The 13,962-nt window shown below is 39.5% G+C and overlaps 1 protein-coding gene across 2 annotated transcripts in view; it reads right to left on the reverse strand.

Moving 5' to 3' along the window:
• The window catches only part of LAMA4 (laminin subunit alpha 4), a 142,434-nt gene that overhangs the window by 30,692 nt on the left and 97,780 nt on the right, over nucleotides 1-13,962 (reverse strand). For both annotated transcript variants that reach the window (XM_038554984.1, XM_038554983.1), the window contains exons 16-21: nucleotides 10,018-10,134; nucleotides 7,944-8,123; nucleotides 4,517-4,656; nucleotides 2,165-2,341; nucleotides 1,228-1,373; nucleotides 613-775 (exon numbers count right to left, since the gene is read on the reverse strand). In XM_038554984.1, the coding sequence (XP_038410912.1) occupies nucleotides 613-775; nucleotides 1,228-1,373; nucleotides 2,165-2,341; nucleotides 4,517-4,656; nucleotides 7,944-8,123; nucleotides 10,018-10,134 (923 nt within the window). The remainder of the gene's footprint in view (nucleotides 1-612; nucleotides 776-1,227; nucleotides 1,374-2,164; nucleotides 2,342-4,516; nucleotides 4,657-7,943; nucleotides 8,124-10,017; nucleotides 10,135-13,962) is intronic.

The following is a 13,962-nucleotide window of genomic DNA, read 5'->3' on the forward strand; positions in this document are numbered from 1 at the left end:
AATAGTGAATTCAGGACCAAAATCAATTCTTACAGCAGCCCTGCGAGGCAGGTATTCCTGTTCTCAGATTAACAGAAGGCAAGTCATTCTCAGAGAGGTTCAATAATGTGCTAGTAACTAGTAATAGCTCTGGAATTGAAATCCTACATCAACTCCCTTTCTGAGCCTTTCATTTGTTTGCCCTTTCCCGAGTCTCATACACCCACCTAGACCCACCCCTTCTTTCATCCCAAGTATTTTATTTTATTTCTGTGGTAGTTGAAATATGAGTTTTTGAAACTTTCATTGTGATCCAGAAGACGAGGTACAGACCCATGAGGTATACACACTCCTGTAGTAGTGGGGGGGGGGGTAATATCGATTACATATGCACGGATCGGAACGAAATGAATTGAGTCAAGTGTTAGCGACAGCTTGAAAGCATGTGATGCTATGAAAATATGGGTGGCAGAGACCAGATTTATAGATCAGAATTTTATCACACACCGAGTTAACTTCTTTCTTGAAATATCAAGATTTCTATCTCATCTCCAAATTACTGCAGGTTTTATGGATTTTTAAAAACAATCAGTGTAGATTTTCAGTAAGTCCAAGTCTGGCTGGCTAGCTTACCTTAAAGTTTGAAGGCACACCACCAACATAAAACACAGTGTCCTCAGGGTCCAGATCCAACAAGGAGTCATCTCCCGCAAATTCGCCTTTTTTAATAAACTTTTCTTCTGCAGTGCTACTTAGACTCGGGACCGTTAAAAACACCTTTCCGTGTTTTCCTACCCTGTTAAGAATTTTCAGTCTTTGTTAGCCAGACAATTTGTAGAAAATAGAGTTTTTTTTTTTTTCAATGTCAAAATGCTAATGTTCCCTCTTCGCAGAATTGGTGATTTGATTTTATCACAGGCTTATAAGCTTTAACAGAATGTCAACAATCAATGGAAAGAGGCAAAAAAGACATTCCATCTTGGGATCAACTCATGGATTGGTCAGATAAAAAGATCTAATAATCAGATTGCTACTTAGAAATGATGAGTATTTTTTTCTAATCTTTTGTTTTCCACTTAGGTATTTGGGAAGGACTAGAGGAATAATGGAAGTGGAGCAACAATAAAGGGGAAAAATTGCTCTGTGTGTGTGTGTGTGTTGGGGGTGGTGCACGTGCATGTGCATGCATGCGGTCAGTAGATTTCTTATGAAATGTGCACAGAAGTCTTGTGCTGTGGCTTACTTTACCTTTCAATCTTGACAATGCTGAAGTAAGCAGGCCAGGAACTGACGGGCTTGGAGTCCAGGGGAATCTCTACATCCTTAGTTCCCAGATTATAAACGTACACCAGGTTATCATTTTTGATTGCAAGACCCATGTATTCTTTTTTGGCCTGAAATGTCAAGAAGTCACTTAAATAAATAATCTCCCTATGAATGAACATTGTATTTTGTTTTCATTTCTTTAAAGGACAACCATCCATCCAAGTGCGTGGCTGTATACGAGGCCTGAATTATTACAAAAAGTGCTGCTTCCTTTCCAGGCTCCCCGTGGCTACCTGGGTCCGCTGCCCCCTGTGTTGGTCCAAGTGCATCCTGGTTGGGGAAGCAGGGAACTGCAGGCTTGTGGACATATGACAGCTTCCAAGAGTGTGCTAATCCCGTCTGGTTAACCCGGGGACATGATGCAGCCTGCCAGTGCCGATTGCTGTGCATCTTCAAATAGGAGGCTTCAAACCTAACAGGCCTCTGTGTGTGGAAAGTCTGGGAAATGCTGCATTCAGTTAGCAGCGTGAGGCTGATACTGAAGCGGCCCCAGAAATACCCCACGCAGATAAGAAGGAATTACTTGTCTTTAAATCACTCCTTGAGTCTTGGTGTTAAAGTGAACTCTACTTTTTGAGTTACCAGGATGGGAATTTTGTTTGTTTGCATAGGTAGTTTTGTGTTAAGGCAAGAGAAAAGCCCCGATCTTTCCTTTTAATATTATTCTCTCTTTTAAAACATCACGCTCTACTGCGTGTTATATGCAACTGATGAATTATTGAACTCTACATCTGAAACTAATTATGGACTATATGTTGGCTAATTGAGTTTAAATTAAAAAAAGAAAAAGTTAAAAATAAACAAATAAATAAATTTACTAGGGGGAGGAAAGAAAAAAAAAAACACATAATGCTCTTACGTGTTTGCTTCCGAGGTACAGGACAAAGCGGTCCGCAGCCCCAGCTGGCTCCGGCTGCTTCACGGGAGGAGGTTTCATGTACAGGCTCAGGGATGTGAAGGTCTTTAAGTCATCCAAACTGGTTTTGGGGTGCACCTCGACTGCTGACTGGCCATCAAACATCATGGATACTTGGATCTGGAGTTACAAAATGTCTCTGTTAAAAGCACCCTGCAGAAGTGGGCATAGATAGCTCTCCCCGGTGGGGCCCAACAGGCTTCCCTCTGTCCTTATGGGCTCTGTAAGCCCTACTCCTCTCCTTGCCCTTGTTTCCTAATATCCGCACCTTGTGGGAGAAAGGAGCTAAGCCGGATTATAATACAGTCATTTAAATTTAAAATGGGGTGAAAGGAAGCCAAAAAGAGGGGTGAAAAAGCAGATCCAAGATGAGGATACACACGAATTCCACAATGAACTACACTCCTGGTTGGGGGGAACCAAACAGCTTGATAGGATTGATGGTCTACACAGCTCACGACGCCCATATGATTAACAACAACTAATTGATCAGAAGAAGTATAACTAATCTTGGGTACTAATGAGGCGAGGACTTCCTCCTCAGTGTCTTCAAAAGAGGAACATGAAATAAGGCTGTAACATCCTTGAGCACATCCAGACAGTTGGGAGGGGTCTGGCCCCAGCTCTGAAGTCTTAGACGGGGTCTTGAACCTGGCTTTGCCACTTACTAGATGTGTAACTACGAGCAAGTCCCTTAGCCTGCAGTTTCTTCCCCTGTAAGGGGAGGGCAAAAAAATTTGCCAAATGAAATAAGGTAATAACTATAAAGTACTTTCCAGTTCCTGGCTCCATAATCATTATAACTCTAGTGAGGAGTTCATTAAGATGTTTCTTATAATGATTCTTAGAAAGGTATCACAACAAAGCACAGGTCAGCAGATGCCTTTATTGAGAGGCCCGAGACGATTAGCTGAACTGGTCTGGTTCAGGATGATTTTCTGAGTGTTCAGAAGTGGAGAGGCTTTTTATACCCATGCTGCTCACGCAATATTTCTGAAAAATCAGATGTATTAAACATCCATTATTTCATATTGATTTGGTTAATACTGATGGTCAGTAAGCTCAAGAGCATATTCCCAAATGTCTAGAGTACATCATCCTATGTTGCTGGTTGAGTAAAAATCAATCATCTTAATAAACAAACAGTTTGCAGGATGAAAGCCTTTTTGTAAAAATTGAGTCTGAGAAAGGAAATATATCTGCACAGAAAGCCTCTCACTTTGGGGAGCCAAGTGGGCTCCCAAAGGCATTTGTCAAGACTCTCTTTAGAAAACGGTTTTAGGTGATTAAGGTCCCCTAAATTCTTCTCCATTTATAGAAAATTACTAGAAAGCACCCAAAGAAACTTAGCTTTGGAAACGCCGTTTCGCCACGATAAGCTTTTCTTGAAATGCTCCCCAAAGTATCTAAAAATGTTAATTTGTGGCGTGGGACCAATGATCACATATCATTTAAAAGTCGGATATATTTACCAATAATAATCTCCTCCATTACAAAACAGTGGCTTTCCAACTCCCTCTGTCAGTACTTAGGGCCAATGGTCTGTTTAGGCCAATTCGCAATTGAGAAGATGAAACCAATTCATTTGGCTGTAAAAATTATGCTGGTCTACACTTCAATGAAAAATAAATGAAAAAGAGGGCCAAGAACAAGCCCTGTTTGCCGGATTGAATCATTAATTGTTGTGTCAGGATGTGTTCCCGCCACTACCACCGGCACAAGTTTTGGTGTCGCCACGTGGCCTCTGTGCAAGCATCTCAGAACAGGGTCTTTGTTGAGATTATTCAGTTCATGTGGTCTGTGATTCCCCAGTGAGGGAGTCAGTAAAGGCTTCCAATCATCATCGTTACCCCAGAGAAGTCCCTGAAGAGGTAGATGGGCAAGTCACTGCAGTGGTCATTGCACTAAAACACCTGTTAAAATAATTAATAATAATGACAATACTAAGTCAAGCCTACTGGTGTTCACTTTCCTCAATTTCTTTTGCTCTATGAGCTTTGCTGACCAGGTTAACTCTGTGGCTCTTAATCTTGCCTGTACTCAAGAATCACTGGGAAGCTTTTCAAAGCCCCTGAGCCCCTCCTCTGGAGGGCCTGATAAATTGCTTTGGGGTTGGGACCAGGAGCTGGTTTGGTTTTCAAAGCTTCTCATGCGATTCTAATGGACAGATCCAGATGGTGCTCAGAGCTACTCGGGGAGAAAGGTTCCAGGCTCTGGAAGCCGCCCGAAGAGTGGCAGTTCGGTTCCACGTCGTCCAGATGCCCGAGTCCTGGGGGGGCCTCCTTTCTCGCTTACCTTGCTGGCGACGCTCCTGGTCTGGGCGATGAGCTCCCGGATCCTCTGGATGCTGGCGGAGACGTTGCTTGCGGGCCGCTTCTGTTCCACGGTACGAAGCTGATCCAGCAGCTGAGGGACAACTTCTGTCAGATTTCGTACTGCAGGCAACAAAAATTAACCACGTCAGTAAGTATCGCAACCACATTAAGTAACGCTGACCTTCGTTAAGGAGCCAGGTGAAGAGACAACGAACATACGGTTACTGGATAGAACTACAAGAAGTTATCTGCAATCCTGCAAAATTAATAGGTAAGCCCGAGACGTAAGTGCTTCCTATTCTGTGGCATTTATCATATACACTGGGCTACAAGTTGTGTGCAGACTGAGCTGGCTTTTAATGTACTTTTCTGAAGGGCGGGATCCACGGCAAAGGTACAGGTGCTCCTTTCACCATATAGCTCAGGGCCTGCTTGCATTTCTAATGGAACTGATATAACAAGTCAGAAGGGAGGCCGGGCAAAAGGAGGTGGACAGATCGATTTCTAGAACGCCTCTTCCCGCATCTCCCTGCTGCTGCCGTGGTCCACCCAGAGGCAGGCTATCTGGAGGAAACAGGTGGCACCCAGAAGAGTGGCAGTTGTGCCAACGTGGGGGGGGGGCAGCCGTGCTCTATGCCCCCAGAGAAGGGTGATGGTGCAAACACATCATCCTGACTTTGTAGGTTAGGTTTTTCCTTTTTTTAAGGTGTGACATGCACATGGAAAAGAGGGTGGGGTGCCTGGATAGTGTAGGTGGTTAAGCATCCCACCCTTGACTTCAGCTCAGGTCATGATCTCAGAGACGTGAGGCCGAGCCCCACGTCCCATGTGTGCTCAGTACGGAGTCTGCTTGTCCCTCTCCCTCTGCTCCTCCCCCCGCTCACATGCCCTCTTTCTAAAAATCAATCAATCAATCTTAAAAGAAAAACAGAAAAGAGAATGAATTTTATATATATTTTATATATTATATATATTTTATAAATAATTATATATAATATAATATTTATACATACAAATATTTATATATAATTATCTATAATTATCTATAATATTTATATAAATAATTATATATAATATATAATATTTATAAAACATATATAATATAATATATATTTAAAATATATATATACACAGATTGATGAGGGAAACCCACAGCAGAGAGATGCCATAACTCTCTCTAAGTTTTCCTGAACTGGACCAGAGTTTTTTTTTTTTTATTGTTTTTTATTTTTTATGCCACTGGGAGGTATTTATTCTTCCGTGAAATAAAACTATAGCACTCTGAACTGTCTATTTCGAGCTGCAATTCCATCCAAGATTTATGTTAAGATTTTTCTCTTCACTCAAAAACAAGACTTCAAGAAAAAAAAAACGCTCAGGGAAAAAAATGGAAAGCCCTCCAAAATAATTTTGTTTACATCTGTAATAAAGGCAGATGTTACCACTTTACACTGCCAGGTGCCACAGCATGGGCTCACCCACACGGGCTCCTCTTTATACAACTCGTACTGCACTTTAGGTGATTTGACACGCAGAGCTCTCCCTTGAAGGCCCAGACAGGCGCTCGGGACTTCCTCTGCTGAAGAGGCTCAAAGTGGTTCTCAAACGTGTGGTCCCCAGACCAGCAGCATCGGCCTCGTCCGGGAACTTGTTAAAAATGCGAAATCTGTGCCTCTGACCCAAACCTGTTGACTTAGAAACTCTGGGAGTGAGGCCCAGGTGATTCTGAAGCACGTGAAGGTTTCAGAACCACTGGACTAGAAAATGAGTATCTTTGGGGTATTTTGCTGGCTAAGGGCAGGGCCACGCTCATTGAGCAGCAGCAGCAGCTGGAGGACGGGTAAGCCTCTTCCTGGAGCCAAACCAAACTCAGGTTCTGGAGGATAAGTCAGTGAGGACCAAGGATGAATGTTTTTTCTGTATTTAGGACATGTCTTTTCTCTATCATAGGGAACAGAATTAAGTAAAATAATAGCAATTATTACTTTATTGGATTGACAAATACAGAGGTAAATATTTGTTGTTTGGATGACTGACCACAATAGCCATTTTATAGTATAACAGTCTTTAAAAATTACGGATAATAAAGTATATTTAACGCCTTACATTAGATTTTGATTTTGGAAATCCCTGTCGTCAATTCTCCGAGAGAAAGGGAGCCACCTTTCATTAGAGTCTTTATAAAGTTACACGGAGGAGCTCACAAATACATACTTAAGAGATGAACAGAAAAAAAAAAAAAGAGAGATGAACAGAAAAGAGCTGTCTTCCAGTTACGGGAATGAATATTTGTGACCTGGGATAAAATTTGTAGTGACACACAGATCATATATGGATTAATAAAATTGTTTCTTAACTCAGATGGAGTGAAGGTAGCATGTTCAGCAAAACCATGCTGGAGAACAGAAAGTTCTGGTCATGACAAAGACACTGATACTTAAGAGGCGGAAGAAATTGAATAAGCATAGTAATATGTAATTTTATTTTATTTTCTTATTTTTTGAGAGAGAGAGAGAGAGAGAAAGCACTCGTGCGTGGGTGTGGTACGGAGAGGGAAAGGGAAAAAATCCTAAGCAGGCTCCACACTGAGTGGGGAGCTCCGTCTCACGACCTCGAGATCATGACCTGAGCTGAAATCGAGAGTCAGATGCTTAACTGCCTGAGTCACGCAGGTGCCCCAGTAATACGTGATTTTTATATCTATGTGTAACTAAACAAATGAAGCAGATACTGAAATGAATATTTCATCTTCATTACTACAAGTCTGTCTCCAAGCTGGCCAACAAACTGTTCTTCTTCACGGGAACCTTCAGTTGTGTTTGGCCACAGGCGGTATTTGTTGGTGGGAACCTGCTTTACTCGGGTAAGGAAAAAGCAGTGCAGTTTAGTAAATATTTTTTTCCTAAAAGTAAACCATTATTTTGTGATTGACGTTCTCCCCCAAGAGAACAGATTTACACTGACCAAAAAAAAATCAGTGCTGCCGTGGTTTCATCTAGAAAAAAATGATTCTTCACCAATCTCCCTAGTGGTTATTTACGTGAAATATACCTATTTCCTGTGCACACACACATACATCTATCAATAGACGACCCGAGCAAAATTTTTCTTTTTTTGCTAAGCCAACTTCTCCAATATTACAATTTTAGTATATGTGCTGCTGAAGCAAGCACAACTTCTACAATATTCCAATCTAACAGCCCGATGAAAAAACCCGCTTCTTTTTATTTATTTATTTATTTATTTAGTGTTCAATTTACCAACATACAGAATAACCCCCAGTGCCCGTCACCCAATCACTCCCACCCCCCGCCCTCCTCCCCTTCTACCACCCCTAGTTCGCTTCTTAACGAAAGACGTGTTGAGCTTAATGGGCAACTCAACTGGATGTTTGCAAACCGTGATACCTGCATCTTGGGCAGAGTCCACTGCGGTGTTGTAGGCGGAAGAGTCAAAACTCTGAAGATTTTGCGACCAGTTGGTTAGATTGTCAGCCATCGGGGCGGCTGCCTGCTGGACTTCCACTGTGGTCTTGCTCGCCTCCTCCGTGATCAGCTTCGACTGACCCAGGCGCTGGTGAGCGTCACCTTCACACACAGAGCACAGGGATCACGCTCACTTGGCAGAGAAGCAGGACGCTTGTGGAGAACACTAACCTCCATTTAATTACTGGGATAAAAGAGACCTCAAGGTTTTTTTTTTGTTTTGTTTTGTTTTTTTTTAAGTTTTGGGTTTTTAAGCTGAACATAGATCTTTAAATGTAGGTTAATTAGGGTCTAAGGTGCAGAATAAAATTAAAAAGTGAGCTTGAAAGACTCTAGATTCTTCATCAGCGCACCCACGTGGCCCAGATGGTTAAGCATCTGCCTTGGGCTCAGGTCAGGATCTCCAGGTCCTGGGACGGAGCCTTGAGCCCCGGGCTGCGGGGTCAGCAGGGAGTCTGCTTCTCCCTCTTCCTCAGTCTCTCTCTAGTGAGAGACTCTAGAGTCTCATTAAAAATCATGTAGTCCCACTTAAAACACGTTCAAATTAGAGGTAAATTTTTAAAAAGTAATTAGTATTTCTTCAGGTTAGAAACCTGGTGAGGAAGCCACAGAAAACACATACGAGATTTTAACTCATAAAATGTTTATGTCTGGAATGCACTGTAAATGTTACTTTCTTCTATGTGCAACAGCTTTTGCCATAAAAATGATGTTCTCCTACAGAAGTAAATTAGTAAGGAAAACTATTTTTAAATAGTAAAAGCAAGTTTCCAAATGGCAAAGTATAGTGACATTCTATTTTTACTAAAAAGTTATGTATTTAAAATTGGGCAGCCCCGGTGGCTCAGCGGTTTAGCGCCACCTTTGGCCCAGGGCGTGATCCTGGAGATCCAGGATCGAGTCCCACATCGGGCTCCCTGCATGGAGCCTGCTTCTCCCTCTGCCTGTCTCTCTCTTGATCTCTGTCTCTGTCTCTGTCTCTCTCTCTGTGTCTCTAATAAATAAATAAAATCTTTAAAAAAAAAGTTATGTATTTAAAATAGAAATGATGTAGGTGTACAACAAATGTTTCCCCCCCCAGGTAATGAGATCATTAAAGATTTTTCTTCTTTTGTTATCTCTTTTTCTTATCTGTATTTTCTACTCTTTCTGTAATAATCATGTATTGATTTTGTTGTAAGCGTCACTGAGGTGAGGTTGTAGCTTTACTTCTTTTGGAGAAACATTTAATTCAACCTCACACGGTCTGAACTCTGATGCGTGTATCTTTGAATCCCGGGTCTGCCTCTTGTTGGAGCTGTGCCTTTTGGAGCAAGTTCCTGAACCTTGACAAGCCTGAGGGCTCACAGCTATCTAAAGGCAAGGGTGATACTTTCCCACATCACATAGTGTTTATAAAACAGAGCCCAGTGCCCGGCATGTGTTAGCTCTGATGGTGCTGAGGACAGGGATTCTCAATGGACCACACCCTCCTGGTGGGGTTTTGGTGTGCTACGGTCCTGGAGTTCCAGATTAGGCAAAATGAGGGCTCTCGTGTCTCTAGGTGGCTTGTTGGTCTCCCTACTTGTACTATGAGAATGACGCGGCATGAAACACAGGGCAGCTATTTATAGTTGGGGCCAGAGGAAACCCAATAACCAAATTAGTGCATATTTATTAACAAAGAAAGAATGTTCACAAGAAAGTGGGTTACCAACTAGTATAAGCAGCATGCTCTTATTAAAACACACACACACACACACACACACACACAAAATTGGAGGAAAATGCTCTCAAATTTAATGGTCATGCTTAGATGGTATGATTATAGCTTTTACGATTATTTTCCTCTGTGTGTGTGTGTGTGTGTGTGTGTGTGTGTGATGAACATAGTTTCTTTTGTCATCAGAAAACAATATTTATTTATGAAAGGAATCATGTACTTCTTCCTCAAACGAGTTATTTTAATCCCAGTGAACAAACAGATGAGGCGTAAGCTCTTGTCTGTGATCCTTACCTCTCTCTGTGGCTTGCAGTCGCTTAATGGCATCATTCAATCTGTTTCTGAGAGCACTCTTCCTTGCTAGAGCTCCATCCACACGCCTGTTGGTGTCGGCTACCGCCTCATCATTGCCTGTGGAGAAGACAAAGAAAGTACCAGTAGAGCCAAGATGCTAGGGGGAAAAAAACCCCTCCATTTCAACAAGGAAAATTCTGATGTGTCCCATCGAGTCATCTGTACTATTCTGACTATGATGTGAACATAGAACACCAGTTCTGGAAAGTGGCGCCCCAATTAATGAGGTACGGGACCACAGAATACTAGTCACAGGATGCCATAAAGCGACTCATAAAAGGTGCGGAGATAATGGCTAATGTCTTTGAAAAATACAGCACAGCTGTGACTAACAACTCCTGGCAGCACGGTTGATAAAGAGCTGAAAAGAAAAACGTCTGTCTATATCCATGGTGAGGACTCTTACATTAGAATAATTCTTTTTTTCTTAATTTAAAAAAATCCTAATTGATACACAAGATACCTCTAGAAAAGGGTGCACGCTATGAATGAGTTTTCACAAACTTAGAGCTTATATTCACAAACAGAATGTAAGCAGTGCCAAGTCAAGAAAGTGGAACATTATTGTTACTTGGTTTCCTGGGACCCCTATGATAAACCGAGGATGACCACTTTTCTGAATTCTATCTCCATCTGTTAGTTATGTCTGTCCTTCAACTTTATTCAAAAGAAATGATACAGTATCGAATTTTAAAAAATATTTTATATGTGTTTCAATTTCTGTAATGGTAAATCTTGATATCTGGTGGTTTAAGTCCTCCAGCTTTGTTTTTGTTCTTCAAGGACAGTACTGGCTTCTTAGCTCCTCCCACCTCATTTGCATAGAAATTCTAGAATCATCTTCTCTATTTACATATAGTTCTGGTACTTCAGTTGGTATTATATTGAATCTACAGATAAATTTGGCAGAATTCTCATTTTCACAAATTTGAGTCTTCCAGTTAATAATACAGTTTCTTTTTATTCTTCTTTAGATCTAAATTCTCATTTTCATCTGTTTATTTAGATAATTTTTAATTTCTTTCAGTAGCATGCTATAGCTTTATGTGTAGAGATCTTATCTTTCATCGGCTTTTTCCTATTCTATCCTATTGTAAGTGGTGTATTTTTTAAAAGTCAATTTTTAATTATGTTTTACTGCATTTTTACGCATCGAATTGGTAATGTGGAGTATCTTTGCCTTGTTTCCAATCTTAGTGGGCAAACTTTAAATATTTTAGTGTTAATATGCTTGCTATTATTTTATTATTCTTTGTTAGATTATAGAAGTTGCCTTCGATTCTTAGTTTGCTAAGAGTTTTTTAAAAACATGAATGGGTATTGAGTTTTGTTAAACAATCCTCCTGCATGTGGTGAAATGATCATATGAATTTTCTGATATATTCTTTCAATGTGGTGAATTACTATTGATGTTTTAAATGTTACACTATCCCTGAAGTCCTGGAATAAACTTAACTTGGTCATGTATTATCATTTCTATGTGTGTTAGATTTTACTTGCTAAAATATATATATATATATATATATATATGTATATATATATATATTTGTTTAGTTGCTAATATCTTGATTAGGGTTTTTGCATCTCTGTTTGTGAGAGAATTGAGCTTATAGTTTTCCTTTTTCAATAATGTCCTTGCCAGGTTTTTTATCTTAGTTTTGTTGGCGTCACAGAACAAATTAAACAATGGTTCCCTTTTTTTTTTCTATTTTCTGGAAAAATTTATTTACGTGTGGTGTTATTTGTTTAGATATTTGGAAGGATTCACTGGAGAAGCCATCTGAACCTTGAAATTTCTTTGTGGGAAGGGTTTAACTACTGATTAAACTTATTATATAGGTACATGTAGGCCTACCAGATTTTCTATTTGTTCTTATATCAGGCTTGATAGTTTTTTTCTTACAAAAATGTTCTTGAAAGTGCGCTTGTAACATTAGTCTCAAAATGGGTCATTGTGGAGCAAATCCAGACAAGTCGTGATGTAATATCTTGTTTTTTGAACTGAAAGATGAACTTTCCCAAGAATTCTTGGTTCTTGCTTGGTTTATTTCCAAAGCATCAGGAAACTTACGCATTTTTACAACAGAGAAATAATTTCTTCACTTCCTATTGTATTCTTCTCTTTCTCTCCAAAAGGCTTGTAGATATATACTCTCCCGTGGCGTATTTTCTCATTTCTATTATACAGTCTTCGTGCACTTGATTTCTTGTTCAGTTGTCTTTCCCAACTTGTGTTTAGTGGCTATAAAATGAGGGGTGCTGAGTTGACTCTGTCACCAAGTACAATGCAAACAAAGTACAAGCATTTCTTTCTTGTCGCCTCTGGGTAGTGCCAAACATTTCCCAGAATTCAAGGAGGGACTTAAACATACTTTGTTCTTTATTACACCCTGTCTTCCTCTTGTACTTTCAATTTTTGAATATCATAATACAAACAACTTTTTCAACTCTTCCTTTTGGGTTTTGTAGTTTCAAAAAATGCTGACTGATACACTGAGAAAGAATATGTTTAAATATATTTGGAGCCCTTGATAAAAATAGGTGAAAAAAATTCTTTTTGGGGCTGGGTGTTTATAAGAAAAAAAGTGTGTCATAAAAAGTCTTCTGTCCTATTTAAAAAACGTATTGTTTTACATGAACATTTTTCATTTTACAGATGAATTCAGTAGGAGATTCCTTTAAATAGAAGCTTCCTGAGTTTATTATAGATTGCTAACTATTTGATATAGATAATGAAGAAAAGGAAATCTGGGATATCAAGATTACTGATCATTGAAAGTCATCTGGAAACGAATTAACAGTAATTTGAAATTATAATGTAACTCAGGAGATAAATATAGTTTAATCTGAAAATCTGAATTTATATCACACACATATATTATCTAAAGGGAGCCAAGTTCTGATCCACACAGTTCTAACTTCCCATCGGCGTCCCTTTGGCAAATAAATACATGAAAAAAATTTAACCAAACAAGATCATGAAATAGATGCCCAGATCTGTAAAATATCCAGAGATTAATGTAGAGAGATTTTATCTGTGCTTAAAATATAGAACTTTGAAGAGAGATTATGACCAGAAAAGAAAAACTGTTTTCATGAGATTCAATAGCTCAATAATGACAAAGTTGTATTGCAAATTATCAAGGAGAATAAAATGTTTCAGTCACTGTGTCATGAAGACCCACATATTCTGGTCTTTACATCACAAACAAAGCAATACATGGATATGGCAACATTTACTTAAAAATATTTTACTTTTAAGAGTACACTTATGGGACGCCTGGGTGGCTTAGCGGTTGAGCATCTGCCTTTGGCTCAGGGCATTATCCTGGAGTCTCGGGATCGAGTCCTGCATCGGGCTCCCTGCAGGGAGTCTGCTTCTCCCTCTGTCTATCTCTCTGCCTCTCTCTCAGCCAAGCACGGCTGGTTGGCTCAGATAAATGTCTTTCAACATTTATTTATTCTCAAGAATAAATAAATAAAATCTAAAAAAAAAAAGGGTACACTTATGAGCACTGAGCAACAGAATTATTGAATCATTATATTGTAATACCTGAAACTAATATAAAACTGTATGTCAGTCGTACTTTAATAAAAATATATATTTTACTCTTAATATTCTAAATCGTTGCTGCTAATATTCTAATTCTTTTGTAAGGAGTATGTTCAAGAGTAGATTTATATAATGAATTAACCAGAACATTTTTATTGCCTTTATTTACTCAGCAAACAGAAAATAATAGTTACTTTATAAATATCCTGCATATGAAAAACCAATGCATTTCCCCCCTCTTTATATATAGAGCGCTCTTTGTAAAAACAAAAAAAAAGAAAATGCATGGCTAGAATTGAGATCAATTGCTTTCATAAAATTACATGACATTT

Source organism: Canis lupus, chromosome 12 (assembly GCF_011100685.1).
Source record: "Canis lupus familiaris isolate Mischka breed German Shepherd chromosome 12, alternate assembly UU_Cfam_GSD_1.0, whole genome shotgun sequence".
Taxonomy (NCBI): Eukaryota; Metazoa; Chordata; class Mammalia; order Carnivora; family Canidae; genus Canis; species Canis lupus.